This window comes from Anabas testudineus, chromosome 13, assembly GCF_900324465.2.
Source record: "Anabas testudineus chromosome 13, fAnaTes1.2, whole genome shotgun sequence".
In the NCBI taxonomy this organism is placed as follows: domain Eukaryota; kingdom Metazoa; phylum Chordata; class Actinopteri; order Anabantiformes; family Anabantidae; genus Anabas; species Anabas testudineus.
This window is the reverse complement of record NC_046622.1, coordinates 24,982,545-25,002,862: the sequence shown is the minus strand read 5'-3', so window position 1 is coordinate 25,002,862 and position 20,318 is coordinate 24,982,545. Positions and strand designations below refer to the sequence as shown.

General features: G+C 37.6%; 1 protein-coding gene across 1 annotated transcript in view; it reads left to right on the top strand.

Moving 5' to 3' along the window:
• bcas3 (BCAS3 microtubule associated cell migration factor) overlaps positions 1–20,318 on the top strand; it is a 281,126-nt gene that overhangs the window by 4,197 nt on the left and 256,611 nt on the right. The window contains exons 5-7 of the mRNA XM_026367844.1: positions 283–389; positions 6,936–7,017; positions 10,195–10,267. Of these exons, the coding sequence (XP_026223629.1) occupies positions 283–389; positions 6,936–7,017; positions 10,195–10,267 (262 nt within the window). The remainder of the gene's footprint in view (positions 1–282; positions 390–6,935; positions 7,018–10,194; positions 10,268–20,318) is intronic.

The following is a 20,318-nucleotide window of genomic DNA, read 5'->3' as shown; positions in this document are numbered from 1 at the left end:
AAATCTAAATCAATATTGATTTTCATGAGTTAGTTTTTGAAATTTTTATTTTTTATTAGTTTTGTCAGTTTCAAGCTATCTCACTTACCATTGTGCTTTTTTTCTTTAATTAAAGGGTACCAAGAACTTCCTCCACATATGTACATGTTTTATAAGAAATAAGGACTATGTAAATATGCTATGTATAAATCTTAAGTAATTATTTAACAAAGCCAAATGTGAATGCTACATGATCATGTCCTTTGATTAAATATTATTATATCTCACTTTGTTTTTGCACAGACACTGCTCGTAACCCAGAGTTTATGGAGTTGCACAGTGGTACTACTGACCCTCCCCTCTGCCTCATGATTGGCTACACTGATGGCATGCAGATCTGGAGCATATCTGTAAGTGACGAGCAAATGTAATTGGGGCGCTATCTCATACTTTTGCCGAATTTTTATCTTCACATGTGAGGAAAGATTTAGACCAAACTAAATGATATCATTGCAGCGGTATAACCACTGCATATTGTAATATATCTGCCTTAAACAACCCTTAAAAAGCTGATGAACAACAGCAAAGTAACATACTGACCCTTATCTGGTAATCAATGTATTGTATTGTAAAGTTACAGAGTGTGTTATGTTAAATGATTTCTCATGTTTAATTAAAATACAAGACCACAAAAAGAGAACCTTAATGTGTTCACTTTGGAAAAATATATTTCAGATTGTGTGGTCATTCACTACTACTAAAATAAGCCTATTAAACATTTCTATGTGTATCACCAGACACTATCAAGTTTTTTTTACTCACCATGTCAGCAGGCATCTTTAAAGTTGATTATGTAATTGGGTAACATAAGGACTATGGCCTTGCTGGGTTTGAAAGTCAAACAACATGAATCATTTGCTGACGATGAAATCTGTCACAAAGTCTGATGGCCTACCAACTATTCTGGAGAGCGAAGCCATCCTAGCTGTAATTTATAGATCACAGCTTTATCGCAGAGGCATACCAAATCTATGGTGTGACATCACAGCAGAAAAAAACTAATAATTGATGTTAATACAGTTTCAGCTTCCCAAACTAATTTATTTTGATAAATTTTTTCCCACAGAACTCATGATGCTAAATACAGAAATGTTCCTTGAGAATCACTCCAAAATAGAACATAGATTAAGTACTGAAAAAAATATCATGTATGTTTATCTTCTACAATGTGCCTAAAGTAATAACACAAAAAATAATTCTGATCTTTCATGTCTTTATTGAGAACAACCATACAATCCTTACAGTGCAAGTGGAAAAGGTATGCTTTTGGTGTTATTATATTAGGCACATCATATTGTACATCATACTGTAAGTGTACTGTATCTGCTGCAGTAAATAGGGAGCCCTAACAAATTAATATTGCAGATACTTTTGTAATCATAGTACGTAAGACGTTTATTAAAGTTTGCTTTAAACTGAATCTGGATGTCATTATAGGTGTATAAACATGTAAAACTCCAGCATTGAAAATATACATTTAAGAAGTTCACAATAACACACAGATTTGGCTTAAAGTGATACTCTGTCTACACTTAAAAATTGTTAAGAACCTCCTACCACTTGGTTAGCACTTCTTCTGCAGAACTTGAAGGTCTCTGGATTAAATGCAGGCTAGCTGGTGGTGGCTCTTCTGCGTGGGGTTTGCATGTTCTCCCGATGGGTTTTCGTGTCCTGTGGGTGACATGATCATTGGTGTGATTGTGAGCATGAATGGTCGCCTGTCTCTATGTGTCAACCCTGTAATAGATTGGCAGCATGTCCAACATGTATCCTGCCTTTCACCCAATTACATTTGGCATTGACTCCAGCACAAGGTTTTAAAGAAAAGAGCAACATCTCCTGTGTTAAATATAGAGAAAGCTCAGTTATGGGGCTGCTTTACTGCCTCTGGCACAGGTTGATTTAAGTGTTTGCATGACAGAATGAAATCTGAAGCTTATCAAGGCAGAAGCTGGACAGAAACATACTACCCAATGACTGAGAACTCTGTTTCAGTGGCAGGTCATGGCTCCTCCACCAGGATAATACATCTAACAGCACTCAGTAGTGAAGAACTATTCTGGGCCCGATAAACCCTGATCTTAATCCAATTGAACATTTACAGTATGAAAGGAGACAAAGCCTGTAATGTTACATCATAAATCAAAAGCAAGGTTTCTGTTGTAATAAATATTACATACAAAACATTGAATGTCAGTTACTTTAGTCAGTTTTATTAATGTATTAATAACATATTTTAGAAGTAGAAGGTACCAAGCTGTTTAGCCATGTCTGTTTTTGTATTTCACTTCCTCTCATTCACTACAGTAAAAGTACCTACCTAAAGTACTGTGGTAATTGAAAGCATATTTTTAAATCCCACATTTTGTGCTTGATACTGGGCATTTTTGATGGGTGTTCAGTAAAAATACATTGCATTGGATTGTCCATTAGGTGGCAGTGTTGACCGTGTACTGGGCAGTATGTAGACTTAACTGTATTGTCTATCCTCTCTGACATCCCTCTATACGTGTGTCTAGATATCTAGCAGAATGAAAATGACAGAAGTCAGACACAAGTTGTAACACTTAAATCTGTGAGAATCAATGGCTTTTTTTACTTCTCTATTCAGCTGTGTGCAGAGGTATTTTAACTTCTTTTCAGTACAAGCCAGTGTAAAGTACCATGTAGTTGCTGCTTGTAAGAAAGGGACAGTTGGTAGGTGTACACAAGCTCATTAACCTAAAACATTAAACTACTAAAAGTGGAAAAAACACTTCAAATAAATAATACTGTGAATTTTAAACATTGGCTGTTGATAACATAATGTAGAAATTCTAGTCCAGATTTGTTCCACAAACGTTTTTTAAGGTGAAAAATGTCGAAGGCAATTTGTAGTAATAAAAAACAAAAAACAAAAAAAAAAAGATACAGGTCTAGAGACTTGCTATGGAACTGAAACAGCAGAAGTTAAAAGCTGAGCTGACCACTTGCACAGACAGGTATTTCTTCCATTTAAATGCATCATCATTTATTACTTAATACATTTGTTTTATAAGAATCTATATTTGCAAAAATAACTAATCACTAAAGCTGTAAAATAGATGTAGTGAATCATTGTTAATTTTTTAAAATAAAAAAAGAAAAAATGTTTCCAGAACCAAATTGAAAAATGGAAAACTGATCGTTTCTGGATTGAGTAAATGTACATAGTCACTTTCCACATCTCATAATATGCATCTCCAGAGTTGCCTTCTTAAAGTTTCATAGGGCCACTTTTTCACTACCATTGACCTATTAGTCAGACATACTATTGGGACAGTTTTGCCACACTCGTGGTGTAATGTGAAATGTGGCCACAAGATGGTGTTTTTTTGATAAGCCTGGAAATAACGGTAAGGTTGATTTTGGGTTAATGCGACCTTTGTCATGTTGAACTGCACTTTTCCTCATCAAAAACTGTCTCATGTCTCAGCCAACGTTACAACCAAACAGCATGGGCAAAAAAATTACCTTTTTAAAGTCAGTCTTGGAAAATCATTAGAAGGTTTTGTCTGCTCTGTGACTTAACAGATTGCCCACAACCCTGCAAAGGCTACATTCACCTAGTATCACCTTTCATGTAGAGGCTGTCACTGAACCATGCAAACTTCACATACATCCTGTGAGATCTAAACACACCAAAGTCCTTAATCAGCCTCTTTATAAACAACCACGGGCCGCAAGTAAAAGACACACTCTTACTTTACCCGTGACACATTTGCCCCTGTCATGACAACTTCTGTGCTGCTAGGAGATTTTCTGTAGCAGTTATTAAGGTGGAGCAGAAGATTACTGCTGTTTTAGCCACATTACACACACACCCATTAAAATCTAATCTTGGTGAGGCTGCTCTGCCTTTTTAGTTTTAGTTGAACTTGATACACATTGTGATTGAAGCAGCTGACTGTGGCCTTTTATCAAATGCTGCCCTAGCTCATTGTTTTTCTTTTTAGTTTGGAAAGTTTATGGGTTATTTCTGGGCTGTGTTTTTTCTACAGGGTTTTAAGTAAGCAATGAAGGTGCCTCAGTTACTGGCTCTTGAGTGGCCGTGAAGTGTTTGTGACAGTTGCTAAGCCAGCACCCTCTGTAATGGCCCAGCAGAGTATGAACATACACGTGTACACAGACGCTTTCACACAGTGGTGAGATGGGGAGTCTGACTAGTTGTATGGATGCTGACAGAGGTGTTTAGGCGATGTAGATCACTGTCACCTCACACTGGAGAGGTGTCATCCACTGCGGCCTGATAAGAGGCAGACTTTTGTGGACTAATTGTCTGTGTGCATGCGTGTTGAGATGAAATGACCTGCTGGGAAGAAAGGTGTCTGCTGCAGATGTCAGTGTTAGTGCATGTGGTGCACAGACATTGAAACTGTTCACATCTGCTATTAATGCAGGTTATTAAAGTGATTAAGTAATTATTCATTTGAATATTTTGTGTATAAGTAATCAATACAAAACAAAAAAACTTTACAGAATCTTTATAGAATGTAAGTGAAAAAGCTTTATTGGGGTTAGCCTACTTTAATTATTGGACGCTGACTCTAATTTTTTTGTTTAAATATTAGAGATAAATATTAGAGATATGTATTATAGTGAATGTTTCCACATTTGAACGTTGCACATCAGCTCGAGCTTGTGTACTCTCAGCATTTTACTACTGCATATCATGAAGGCGGGCAATCCCTAAAGCACCTGCTCTCTCCCAACCTCCAATATGTCCAGCACTGTGCTAGTGAGCATGCTTACTTGTGAATATGGCCCAGATATCTTTTCACAGCTTACAGCGTTACATTTGAGAGATTAAAGCAGAAAAGCAAATACCATAATTCCACAAAAACATCAGAACCACAAATGAAATGAATTCAATGAATGGCTGTATGCAGGGAAAACAACTGTGAAAAAGCAATTTGGCATATTGCGTACGCAGGGCCACTAATGTAATGATAGGAATGTTACTGATGGCAGTGGCTGTCACACAGAGCCATGTAAGGCAAGGATGAGCAGCGGGATAATGCACAATAACCCAGCACATTAACCCCTGGCCCTCTCTTCTTCTCGTTTAATCCAGCAAATTCCATTATTGCCCGTTGCAGGTCCATTTGCCTGCATAGGAATCCTGCCCTGCTGCCAACCTCCTTTTAATTTTACTATCAGGGCTCATATAACCTGCATGTGTCTCCAGTGTTAATCTACCACTGTTCCATGGCTCGACCTCAAGCACTTTAAATAAAAAAACACAGCTCCAAATCCACCACTTTGAAAAGGCTACTAATTGCACAAAAGAGCGATCATCCCATCAGATGGATTTAAAGACTTAAAGCAAACAGATTAAAGCACTGTTTGTGATAATGCATGTTTCAGTGCAATTTAACGCATAAAAGAATAACAAAAGTGGGGCATCCTGTGCTTAGAACAATGTGCCATTACATACACCAGACACTGCCAGGAGCCACACAGATCATTGACCTCATATACTAGCATCACATATGAACACAAGAAGTCTAAACCAAGCCACGCAGACATGCACATGCATCCATTAAACTGCTTTACACTGTGGTGTATGCCTGCTGTAATAAAGAACAGAAATGCAGCAAACTTTAAAATCCTCTCTAATAGGGTGACCTTTACTGTTGATCCCTAACTTAAATTTCTAGCCTGCGCAAATGTGCTGGAATGCACTAGTTTGATCTGTGAAGCTAGTTGTGGTTTAAGTAGTACATAAAGATGCACCTATTACACATGAATCCATTCATCATTTGTGCTGATCGCCTGGTCAAATTAATTAGTGTTGCATTTTAGAATATTGTAGAAATACCTGTTCTGAAACCTAAGTGTTGTATCAACACCAGCATCATCAGGTAGATGTAGTGTGACAGAAAGCAGCCATAACTCACGCACAGTGAATAATGAGTGTTTCCACATAATTATAGACTTACTCAGATGTTCAGTGACTGATAGGCTACCTTGACAGCAGTTCATGTGATGACCATAACGCATGAATTAAATAAATAGAAAATAGAGAAAATCAGTAAGTGAGCTATAAATGTTAAAGGTGTGGGCAGCCCAAATATAATTTATAGGTTCTCATCAGAAACCTGTTTATTGTCATGCAGTCAGAAGTAGTGGCAACACTGGCCGGAGTGTCTCCTAGTCTCACACCCAGACTGTGACAGACATCATGGACTACCTCCCACTTGGAATTAACCTGCATCCCCAATCTTTCCTTGCTGGCTCAGTCACTGTAACTTTAGGCAGCTCGCTTGTATCACAATGCCATTGGGCCTTTTATTCTGTACTTGGTATATTTTACTTTGTGGCTTGGCTTGAACTTCAACTACTCGACCGCTCTTTCTCCCTGTCTCCCTTCCACTGTCTCTCTCTATGAGGAGTCGATTCCCCAGAGTTGGAATAGGTTCGTTTTCTTACAGTGGCAACAAATAATCTTGTATTGTTTTTCAGAAACCACAGTAAGCTTATGTTTTCCAAATTTTTCTTTCTGTGGAATCCATAATCACTTCTGGTCCCAATGTACTATAACTAAAAAAAGTTGAGTAGTGATATGTCCCCTGACATACAAGTGTTGTAATGCGCCAACAAAAGCAGTGAAGGAGGCTGTTAGTTGGTCGACATTAATTACAATTAAAATGTTCAAAAACTGTACTTGGCCATACAACCAAATACTGCAAATGGCCCTTTATATAGTGGCATCTGTAAATAGAGTTCCAGGTAGACATCACTAGATCACCAATGCCTGAATGAGTGTTTTAAGCTTAATTCTGATATCTGTCTGTGTTGTCAAGTGAAAACCCTTTTTCTGATGGATCTAATATAAGAACCTCTACATTATCTTGAAGTCAAATCCTTTCTTTCAGTTGGCAGGGGAAGCCCAGGAACTGTTCTCTGTGCGTCACGGACCTGTGCGAGCTGCTCGCATCCTGCCAGCTCCTCATATCAGTGAGTATCTTCTCTGCCTTAATACTCAACTTTAAAGAACATACTTTCAAATCTGGCTTTCACTTTCACTTTATCTGCCTGTTTATTTTAAAATTGGTCTAACTGATGAGCTATCACAAGAAATTGTAAGGAAATGATGAGGGTGTAAATCCTGCTCCCTTTTTCCAGCTGATCATTTCAAGTTTTTCCTTGGTTGTGGTATTTATGTTGAAAACCATAAACCATACAAATTGAATAATGTTATTAGGCTTTAGTTGATAATGGCACACTTGTAATTTGAAATACCTTTCAGATCCCCACTCTCCTGTACAGTAAAGATGCAGCTAGCTTAGCTCCATCCCAAAAAAGCACACACACAAACACAGACACATGAAATTAACTTTTTTTTTTGTTAGTGTTATCATCTGTTACATTATAATTTTTCCAAATACCTGTGTGGACTTTTTAACAATTTTCCTGCTTATATTCTGAAATCGTTTTGCACAACATAAGAAAAAAAACACTTTGGTTAACTTAATTTCAGTATTCAAGGTCAACACTTAAGTTAAGTGTTGTATGGCACATCCTAATGCAGTTTTGGGTTGTGGGCATTTTAAGTGGTGCTATATCATTAAAATTAAAGAGTGCTCCATGCTGCCTCATCCTGATGTTAAAGTCAGTCTGCGATTAGTGTTGGCAAGCCTCTGAAGTCGAGGCTTCTTTGCTGCCAAAGCTCTGTTGGAAACCTCAGACTGTGCCTCCTGTGCCTTTGCTGTTCTGCTGAGCACACTCTCTACCTCCTCTAAACCAAAATCACCTCTTTACAATTCTTTAATATAATATTTTAAAATTTTGTTTAACTGACTCTGTTCACATTTACTAATTATAATCTTTTCCACATTTCCCAATACTGTATCTGGTGCTGCCTAATGCCATTTTATATTTACCCAAAAAATGCCTTGAGGCAAAAATATTTATATACTGTATAACTACCAACACAACTTTTATAAGAGACATAAATGCAAGTATGTTATATGCAATAAAGATTTAGAAACTTATTTTTCTATTTAGAATATCCAGCCTTGCAGTACAACATTACAGCATTGTAAAACTTTATGTTTGTATTTAGGCACTTAAAGCTCTTAGTTAAGGTTAGAGCAAGATTGTGGTCTGGCTTAACAGATACAATTTTACAACGTGAAAACCATCATCTTGCGCTAACTTTAACCAATGTGTTTCTGACTAAACCTAACCTAACAACACACAGGACTATGCCTGCCTTGTGATTTGCTTTCCCTTAATAAGTGTAGCACTTAATTCATTCAAAAAATATCTTCCATCTGAACACAAACCATCCAATGATTACATTCCCCTGCAAACACAATATCATTTGCAGTTTAGTTGCATAGTAACATACTTTTCAGTAGACAGGGTTAGAAAAAGTCACACATGAAAGTAAGAAATCAACTAATATATGCAAAAGCAGCAAGAAACAGTCACAGTTTTCAGACACTGGAAAGCTGAGGGCTGTATGGTGCAAATGGTTTAGTTGTTCCACTGATTAGATCCTTTCCAGACATTAAGTTTTTCAGGTGTCAGTCAGTGCTGTGGAAGCTGCCATATAAGCTCCTGCTGGCTTGTGGCATTTTTTTAGTGAGAAAATTGCCTTTTTGTTCTCTGTCCCATGTTCCGGTCTTTTGGCAGATTTCAGCAACACACAATGGCAGCATTTGAAGATTGCTGGAAGCGGATGAAAGCAAACCACAGTAATAAGAAGCAGCAGATAGCCCCAACACATGAGGGGTACAATTCTCTCATCAGAAAATATATATGAATTGTACCACTGGAGGGAAGGACACTGATTGTAATCTGCTTGGGCGCAAACAGTGTTGCACTGTGGTGAGCCATTAAAAGGCCGGTTGTCTGGGCTGCTAGGCCGTGGGTGGGTGACATTAGAAAGACCCTAAAATAGGTGTTGATTATAACAATGCAAGGTTCCCCTTTTCTGGAATGGAGAAAGAGTTGCCTTTTTTCACAAAAGGAATGAATGCATTTATCCACACACTCTCTGGACTTTACAATGTATGATTTTCTGTTGTTATTGAAAATGAGTCAATACCATTCCCTCGATCAATAAAAAATAAGCATAGAGAAAATGTGAATGAACTGTTGACCGTTGTACTCTTTTCCAGTTAGGATTTTACTGTACATGTATTCAAAACAGAGCTACACTTGGGATGCTGCTACACTAAAAAGTAGTAAGGTTTCTCAGTAAGCATGTTGTCTAAAATGTGTCAGGGCATGCCTTGTGTTAACTAAACACACATTCATCTTTGCTGTTGCATTTAAACATGCAAATGTCCACATTGGTGTCAACAGTATTTGCTTCTATAACATCATTCAAAATTCCTATCGTCATTCAGTGTTAATTTTATTATAATTTTTTTAAAACAGGTTTGTTTTAGTCAATATAGCATTTCACAGTCTCCAAGAGTTATATTTGCTGTTTGCTTAATGTCATAAGTGGCAAAGATGTCTGGCAGGAACATGAAAGAAAAAATGACCCTGTCAGGAGTGTAAAATGCTGGTAGGAAAGGCACGTGTGCTCTCACGCCATACCGCAGGAACTCGGTCTGATTACTGTCAAGCCTCAAATTACAGTCTTCAAAAGGGTAACATCTTCAGTCTGAGCCCCCCATCCCCTCAATCCTGTGATCCTTGCCCCTTAAGAATGAGACAATTAGGGATAATATGGGTTCAGTCCACTTAATGCAACATGTCTGTTTTTTCCATGCTATAATTCCACCTTGAAACCCCCAAAACAAATAAGAGGATAGAGAGAAAACCATACTCAACAACTGCAACAACACAGCAACAACAGCATTTTTTTTTTTCCTCATTATTTTAAGCCTTCTTTGAAAAACAGAAGACATTTTGGTTGACTCACTTGCAAAATAAGGCCTGATTTGAGGGAAAAAAAAACCCTTCATCAAAAATGTTTTGTGACCATAATTGAATTACAGGGCAACAGTAGTAATGTAATCAGAACGTTTCCTGTCATGGTAATAGGCTGCCTGTTGAATGAGGGTGGGCAGCACTTGAGGCCTCACATGTTCATTGAAAGAATGTCCCTCTTTGTTGTGTGCTGATCTTTCTGTTTTTCATCTGCCTCTTCCTCTGACTCCTCTTCCTCCTCAGATCCCCTAAAGACCGACAGTTTTGCTGACAAGAGGCCCCTGCTGGGGGTTTGCAAGAGCACAGGGTCCTCTGGGTGAGTTCACGCATCATAACAAAGCTGAATTCACTTCCTCATAGTCCTCTGCTTTGTACTTTCATGCATATGCAAGATTTAAACAAAACAACCAAGTAGTTGAAGTCACTGATTGGTTCACTTTAAACCAGGTATGAATCCCTACTTTTGGAATTCTTGGAACCTTTTTGGAAGCTACTACAGTAATGTAATTTTGACCTGTTGTGTTTAAACATTGGTAATACTACAAAGTATGCAAACTGATAAACACAAATGAACAATTGATTAAAAACAAAACTACAATTAACCCAGTAAAATGCAGCAATGAAGGCAGATATTAGATCATACAGCTCAGTCTTAACACATAAACTGAATGCAAAAAAAGGTCATAACTTAAAAACAGGATGGATACCCAGTGTGTGGTGAAGACAAGGTGTTCCCATTTTTACATTCTTAAGTTATTTGGCTATATAAAATAAGGACAGTTTGCAGTGCTGGGCTCTGAGAGCTTCCGAAACACAGATGACCTATTCTCTGTACTTTCCCTAAACGCCTTGCACAACATAGCTGTTGCTATGTCTATCACATGGTCTAAATTGTGAATGCTAAACTGTGCATTCAAGTTGGGTTTACTGACTTATTATACTATAAACTGACATTATAAACAGAGCTTTGATTGACAGCATTATGATAAAGAATGAGACAATGAAACAAAGATATAAGACTTCATTTGGCCACCTTCAGGGAAGTTGAACTTAAAAGTACACTGACTCAAAGGACAGAAACCTCTATGTACTGTTTGAGTGATCTATGCTGATGACATTTTGTCTTTCAAATGTACAGAAAGGAGTGGAAAGTGTTCGACTCTTTGCAGTGTTATGAATTACAAATCCTACATCTGAAAGTAATTTTCTGTTAATAATAAAAGGCATCAAAGGACATCCAACTTCTCATTATGAACCCTTCACATGCACCCAACTGGAACTGAGCCAGTGATGTGGGCTCAGTGACTGTGATTCATGGATTCTTTGTGGTACAATGGGTGGAATGTGTGCAGTACCTGAACACCCAATAGACAGAAGGCAGAATAAACAGATGTGTAGATCTTTGGGATGCTCAGAGTGCCATTAGGGGGTGTCGTGTCTTTGTTTAGTGAAAGCAAATTCGAAAAGAAATGGTCTAAAAGGAATTTGCATTCGCTTCTCTATCCACAGTCAATTCTCTCACTACACCCTCATCCCCCAAATACTGCTCTTCCAGAGCAACACAAACTTTACTCAATATATCCTCCTTCGGAAATGAAATAAGGATGTCTGTCTTCAGCTGTGCCTTGATGGAGCCCACCTTCTTGATGTTTCCAGAGACAACCGCCCCTGTTGCTATTTCTTCTGCTTTTCCTGTGTCCTCACTGACACTGAGACAGGCAGCGTTTTGATGGTTTGACGAATCACCCAGGCGTCGCTCGACACTAATGCTGAAAACATGCACTGTGTTGAAAGGAAGAAACCCTGACCTCTGGCTGAATGGCACAGCCTGGTTCTTCTCCCCCTACAGAAGTGCTCAGTAAATAACACTCTGGTCAAAGACGAGAAGGAAAAAGGCTTCCGGGTGCAGTGCTGTACTTTCCATTGGGCCTGTTCATAAACTTACTAAGGTCCTCACACAATTTTTAGCATATAATCATTTTGAAATAACAGCTTTTGTTAACCACCAAAAAGGATGCCGTCTTGACACTTAAATGGAAAACAGATTGGAGCCTTGGCTGCTACAGCAGTGCTGGTTTAGAAGTTGGTTCAGTCAGCTCTAGGCTTAGATTACAAGATTTGCAAATTAAAGGAAACCCAGAGAAGGGAAAAAGCATGTGTGCTGAAGCCATGTACTCATGGATTTCTAGCCAGGCACACTCAACATAATTTTATCAATGGAAAGGATTATGCGTTAAGTCCAAACAATGTATGGATCCAGTGATTTTCTTGACAGAATAACAACATATGTGTCCCTTTTACTTTTTACACCAGTGCCAGTGGGCTTTGGGAATTAGTAAAGAATGCTGGTGCCACAGAAAAACCTGGTGTGTCTGCTCACATTTCTGGAAAGTAGTGTTTCCTTCCCCTGCTTGCTGCTGTCATTATTTTCATTCAGTTTAATCACAGTTACATCCATGTGCATTTAAATTTGAAGGCTTTTTATGGCTGCTCACTCTATGAATATGGCCACGACAGAGGCAATGGAACTCTGTTCGGGTGATTAAGTGGACACACTTCTTGGGCAGAAGTTCAGTGATGAATGAGTGTGCTTTGTTCTTTCTCAGTGACATCTCCCACCACTCCCTCATAACTGAGGTCCTCACACAATTTGCAATCTGATGCTGAGAGGATGTGGTCCTTTTTTCCTTTAGCCAATATAGTCTATATTCAGTTGCTACTGGATGTGTTGTTTTGAGCTTTTGGCTGATACTCATGGCTACTCTGAGCCAATGATCATTGATATGTCATAATGGTGGTCATATGTGCATTGACCAGCAACTGCATCCTTAGTTTACATTTTTCTTCTACTTGACAGCCAACCTCAATATTTTTTACATTATGTACTCTGATCAGTGTCCAAAGACAAAATAATTCATCTGCTATAGTAAGTCGAAAATAATCTCGTTATGACAATGATGTTGTTTTAAATTTATTTCCAAGTTTATTTCCAAATCATAAATAAAAATAAATTTTTTTAAGGATTTTCCTCTCATGAGATTTAAGGCCATTACTGAGATCTGATGTTAAAGAAACTTGGCTAAAATTAACTAATTTTGTGTGATATTACTATAATGCTTTGTCTTTACACAGTAGAATGCCATCATGGAGCATATGCAGTATGTTAAGTGAAATCGAGTTTGATTGTAAATCATCGGGTAAATTTTATCAAACATTTATTTATTTATTTTTATTATGTATGTTTGACAGGCCTTATGGAAAACATACTATTGTGTCTCCAGAATAGTAACATAGGTAATAATGATAATGTTGATGTTGATAATGCAGTATTTAACATGGCGTTATCATAAGAATTGCCCCAAAAATATGTATAGAGCATAATTTGGCTGATACTTCACACATGCACTCCCCTCCAAAAGTATTGAAACAGTGAGGCCAGTTCCTTTATTTTTGCTGTGGGTTGATATATAGATATAGAAATATCTGGGTTTGACATGTAAAGATGATTATGAGACAAAAGATGAACATTTTAACTTTTTTTTTAACACCTCGATCCAATACACAACTTGCCTAGCGCATAGCACCTTTTGTTTGAATCCACCTATTTTTCATGTAAGCAAAAGTATTGAAAAAAGTAGATTTAAAGTATTTTCGAGTGTTAGTATTTACTTGCAAATTCTTTGCTTGCAATAACTGTGACTCACTGACATCACCAAACTTTAGCATTGTTCTTTTGTGAAGTTTTTTACTACAACCTCTTGCCTTTGTTGTTTGTTCTTGGGGGTTGCTCCCTTGAGCCCCCCCATTAGCAGGTAGAATGGTCTATATGGTTTAAGTCTGGAGACTGACTTGGCCAGTCTAAAATCTCGTCCCAAAAGAAGCCATGGCATTACCTCCACTGTGTGTCACAGATGAGCTTGTATGTTTGAAATCATGAGCAGATCCTGTCTTTCTCCAAACTTTAGTTTTTCCATGACTTTGGTAAAGGTAAATCTTTGTCTCACAAAACTTTGTCCCAAGCGTAATTTCTTCTTTCGTACTTTTTATCAAATTCCTGCTTGGCCTTCCTAATGTTCTTGCTTATGTGTAGTTTGTGTTTTCTGGTGTAATGTCTGTACTTATTCATGAAGTTTTCTGCAAACATTAGATTGTGAAACCATCACTCCTGGCCTATGGAGGTTGTTGCTGTTGTCACTAACAGTTGTTTTATGGTCTTTCCTTACAGCTCTAACAATGTTTCTGTAGTTCACTGCTTTTGTTTACCTTGGCCTACTTGTTTGACGTCTGTACACCAGAGGTTTCTTTCTTCTTCAGGACATTCCAAATGGTTGTACTGGCTATAGCCAATGTTTTAGCAATGGTTCTGATTTATTTTTTTCTTCTCTCAGCTTCACAATTGCTTGTTTTTTTTTACCCATAGACAGCTCTCTGGTTTTGATGTTGGTTACACCTTTTATCTATAAATGCAGAACCCAAATCTGAAACTGAGTGTAGACATTCAGTCCTATAGGATACACCTGTACAGCAAAACACACCTGTCTGTCACAAACAGTAACAGGAAAAATGGTTGCATTCAAACAAAAGGTGCTATCTGGTAAGTTGTGTATCAGATCCAGATATAAACACCTGGAAATAAAAGCTGCCATGTTGATTTTTTGTCTCATAATCATCTTTCAATGTCAAGCCCAAATATTTTTAATCTACAGCAAAAATAAAAGAACTGGCCTCACTGTTCCAATACTATTGGAAGGGAGTGTATAATACTAGTGATTTGGTTGATATCATCTATTAATTCCAGCATAGAAAAATATGCCCAGCTTAATGTCAGCATGGGAGAAGAGCATTTTTAGACAAGTTAAATGATGGATTATACTTTGCCGTACATAACCAAGTGCCTGTAAAAACATCCCCCCTTTAAATTCGCTAAGACATTGCAACACTATCACTGCAATTCTGGGTGCCAGCTTCCACCTCCAAGGTAAATGTACAGCAAAAGTTATTAAATACATTTAAACATCTATGTTTGAGGTTGTTAATTACATGATTCCAAGCAACAAAGTCCACTTAGCCCACTCAAACACATTTTATGGGATTGTCGCACTAAGCCCTTGTGTTTCAATGCATTACCATGACAGGTTTTTTTCTGTGGACCGGATGTATCGGTCTTTTAAAGTGTATTAAATGAAAATCATCGAGCATTTGTATAAAACAACCCAGCAGGGGTTAAGGGGATTTGGAGAAGTGGTGCTTTTTTTATCCACCACGAGGTTATGGTCTTCTTCACTGTCACCTTATGACCACCCACAGACACACACACACTCGTAGTATCCAGGTATATATTTGATAATACTTTTATTATATTATAGTTTGCTGTGAAGCTGTATTGATTATGTCGTCATGATGCCTACAATTTTCAGAACAGCATCATATCAGGATAGAATCCACACAGAGGAGTAAGACTTGGGCAGGAATTTGAAAAACGGGCTTTGAAGACATCATACCTGGACTATTTTGTCATACTCTTGTGTGGAATTGGGATTGGCTGTAATCTCTTCTTTCACTTCTTCCACACACGCACACAAGCGCGCACATGCATTCACGCTTACATAGTTGTTCAGTGCATAAGCAGGGCTGCAGGGCTTGGGCTTCATTCCGGACCGTTTATTTTGACTTGCATGTCTGTTTTATGTCTGTCTAAAATGTGTTCCGCCTCACCAGTTTTCTCCCCACAAATAGGAAGTCAGATTAAACTCAGTAGTACTGGAAGTGGTGCATATAAACATGGCCGACAGGCTGAATGATTAGTAGTGACTTTTTAAACCTTTACCGCAACTCCATTCTCTAACACAGGCCTATGTGGTCAAAGCAATTAATATTTTATTCTTGTAGAGGTTAACCTGTTCCTGTCGCTTCATGTTAAAACAACTTTCTAGCAGTCCAATTAAGTATTAGCTTGTTGTAGAAACACTTGTCTTAGAACTTAATTTATGCCTCTGCTCTAAAGCTACATTTAGCCTAATCTGTTGATTCAACGTAGCTGCTGACCTTATGCCATGCCCTACACTGTATCCTGATGTAATCTGTTACATTAGAATGTAACTCTGCACTGTGGAGATGCAGACTGCCAGGTTACAGTCAGCTTTCCTGAGTAAGCTTTTCCTTTCTGTCATGTAAATTGGAAACCTGTTTTGCTGTAATTAAGATAGGAGATTAGAGAAAGCTGATTTCCCAAGGTAGATTTCTCATGGAGAACTCCTTTTTCTGTTTTAAGTATACCTGGCTAAATGAAAGTGGAGATCATTACATGGATGGTCCAAAATCTAACTAAAATTAAAACCAACACAAAGTGCTCCAAATCAGCCTAAGTTAGAGGAAAATCTTATTAGTTACCTGCTGCACGTATATGTGGATTTCCAGTAACCAGGTTGCATGTAAACTCCTTTCTCGATTACCAGGTGTATTCCCCAACATTACACTACACACATCTGGGGCTGTTAAAGAGTCATTTTGACAGTGGAATTTCATGCTTTCAGTGTATACATATACCCCACATCATTGCTTTGAGTGTTGTACAATACATGCATGGTGTGGTATCCTTATGGGATATGCATTTTACATAAGTGTGACTGGGCAGGACAAGTGTGCAAATCGCAGTTTTAAATTCGGCACCTGTGATTTTTTTTGGTTTAAGTTTTTTAATTTATAATATTTTTATGTTTATATTTGTATATTTACAGTATATAGCATTAATATGTGCCTTGTCATCACCTTTTCTTATAATTGCTGAAAACTGAGGTTTGAGAGCCAGAGGTCTTAATATCTTATGAAATAATCATTGTTGTTTGCATTGAACACATAAATGATCTATGCTGGCTTTGAGCTTTCTTCCACCTCTTATCCTAGTGCACCAGATGACGCAAGGCAAAGTTAACTCATCATGATCCTAGATACAGCTTTGACATGTCAAAGCAGGATATACAACTCTTCCATTACCAGATGTTTCTTGTGTCAAGTGCTTTCACTTAACTTAGACAGAAAATTGGCACACACGACTAAAATGGCTAAAATTGGATCAAATGCAAGCTATGGTTTGGGTAATGAATATTAATATGCACTTCAGTGCTGTCAAAGGAAGTAGGAATAAACTGAATTTATGAACTGAATATACATAAATTCCTGTGTTGATCTTTTTTACAACGTTATACTGTTTATCACTGGGTAGTTTCTTGAGTTTGATAATTAATTTTAATCTTCTTACCTTTTTGTATAATACAGTGAGATTTATTAGCTTTGTGTGCTATTTTCTGCACATTTAACTATAATGTGACTTAAAAACTAAATGTGATACATAAAAACTAAGAATGGGTATGAATCTTTACATGCACACACATCCACACAGTGTGTTTCCAAAATGCTGGCAATTATACTCTGTATTAAACAGTAAAGAAAATGTATTTCTTGCAGCTCTGGAGACATGAAGCTGTGGTTGAACTTTTTACCCTAATTACTTTCCTACTAATGCCTGCAGCTTGCCGGAATAACTGCAGCTCTCTCCAACCCCCCAGCAGGCTCTGATGTGGCTAGCTTTTGTTTTGTATCACGGGTAGAATTTGGTTTGGTTTGAATAGAGGGTGAGAGGAGTGGGAGTAAAAAAACAAAACAAATAAGCAAAGAGAATATGGAAAAACTGTTGCACTGCATTTTTTTCTCTTTTTCAGTTCCTATATAATTGTAGATAATGCAGAAAATGTTGTACATACACACTTAAAAATGCCTACAAAACAAATACATTTCCAGGGAGATAAACTCCTGGATATTGGCATTGTTAAGCTTCATTTTCAGGTTTCAATAGCTAAAAGCCAGTATCAGTTGAACCCCACTGGAAATGCTATTGTCTCCAGTCAGTTCCCTCTTTTAGCAGATCCAGTCCAGACTTTTCAAACCATGGTTGTATTTGTTTAGCATTTACACAACATGTAATTGTCATTCATATCTAGGGAGCTTGTAAAATTTTGCACCAGTCGGAAATGTGGTGACATCCCTTCCTTGTAAATGAATTTATTTCCTTGACTTTTAATTCTCCCTCAGGCTCTCTTCTATACTTTCCACAGCCACATGAAATCTTGTGGTTTTGATCCTCTGGTTTAGTTCACATTCATAAAAAGGTTCTCTCAGCTAGAGGGAAAGAGCTCATGGAACGAACTTAACATTGATGTGAAAATTAAAATAACAGATGTCAACATGTTTCGTTAAGGAGGAAGTACAGACTACATTATTGATGGTGGCTAAATAATAAGATGTGCTATTCATAATGATTCTTAATGACCACTGTAAATAATTGCATATTTACTCATTGGCTGGGAAGTTCACCTTTTGGGTAGTTTTAGTAGGTTTTCCCAATCTTTTGGTTAGTTTTAATAGGTTTTCCCAATCTTGTCGAGAGAGAAGAGGCAGAGAAGTGTAACTGGAAATGACCCAAACATCCAGAGTTTGCTTTAGGGCCAATGCAAGAGAAAAGGACTCACCAGGTCTGCCCTCTAGTTGCGTTAGGGCATAGTGATTAAGAAAAATCCAATTGTCTTCCCTCAAGACCCTGACCCAAGCAAAATCCAATAGTTTCACTGTGGCTGATCTTTCTTTATCCTAAGCCTAAGCAAAATCTGTGCCTACTTAATGGATTGGTATTGTTAAAGGTATTTGGATGTTGTTGCCAATATGATGAAGTTACTCCAGACTGAATATCTTGACAGTGAAGATGACATTCTTGAAAATGCTTCAATGTAGCAACCAATAAAAATGCATTGGCGTATTCAATCGGTAGTAATCATATTGATAAAATAAAACCAGTCACTTTCCTAACTTAATTATATACTAATTAATACTATATTAATAATTTCAGTTTGAAATGTAATATTTTTTCATGACTTTCATGATTTTAATTAAGAAACTATTAAAAGTTAGGTGTGTCAGATAACATTACGATTATTTCACTGTGTCATATATATCTTGAAATTTGACAGTTGGTATGGAAGTATAGGATTATAAACAGTATTAATAGATGCCAAATTATTGGGGCATCTCTAGTTGTCAGGAATACTTATTACCTACACACTCACATTTGCATGTAATTCAAGGTTCTCATGTGCGTAAATAGATTATGTTAGTATAAAGGTAGCCTTTTCTTGAACAGATTTGAATAAGAAAAAAAATCTGGTTCGTCTTTAATCAAATAGAATATGTTGCCAAAGTGCTTGAGAAGCACATTGGTTAGTGCACACACACACACACACACACACACACACACACATAATGATATTCCAGCCTAAATTTAAAGCACAGTAGTTTTCTTCTTTTTTATGACATTGTGTCTTGTAACACATATTACCTTTTCTGTCTCTGAACATTGGCTGTTATTATTTTATGCAACACAACATACCCAGCCACTCTATTTTCTCCTTGATTTCTGGTGTAGTTTCTTCCTATCAGAGAGAGCAAATGAGCCAAGCCTCCTTTTCTCCATCTCCTTCATTTTGTATCTTTTCAGACCCAAGGGCCATTTTGAGTAATAGTAATTGACACATTGATCTAATAGGGCCATCATAATAGGCCTGTTACTGAGCTTGGGAATGGTGCCCGGCGTCACCTTAACATGTGCAAGGACTGACATCCTGCCATGATCCATAATGATAATTGTGATTTAGTCTTGCTTTCAGCCTATGCCCCAATGTCCCCAGCATCAGGAAATCTTATTATATCTGACCCCGCATTGCCTCCATTAGAACTGGGTCATTTGTTAAAATACTGCAAAAGCAAAACAATTGAACCCTGTGCCATTTTGATTCTATAATAGCAGGTTATCATTGTCCCTTTGAATCAATTCCAGGGGCCTATTTTTCGGGATAGAGCTTAGAATTGGATTGATCAGACTCTTATAATGCTAAAATCGATGATGTAGAAGCCTGAAAGTAAATTATCGTTGACTGAAATGTTTGTATTAATCTTAATGCCTGTACTCTTGATTGCTAATGGTGGTAGCAGTACTCGCAGAGAAGCTTTGAAATGTTGACAGAGACGTTAAGCATCAGGATGGAAGAATGAATGAGGGATTGTTCAAAAGCATTTTTCTGTGACACCTCTTTTTTCTTCTTCAGAAAGTGGCACACCTAACATCCAAGCAGCGTCTCACTCACAGATAAACAGAGAGGCACACACAATATTGGAACAATGCTTTAGTCCTAGGCCTAGGCCAAGAGATCTGATGGCTGACTTTGGCGCCATAGCTGTTCTGATTCTGGGAAACGTACAATAGTGCAATGCTAGAGTGTGTCTGTACTTAAATGTCTGGATGTGTCAGTGTGAATGCACAT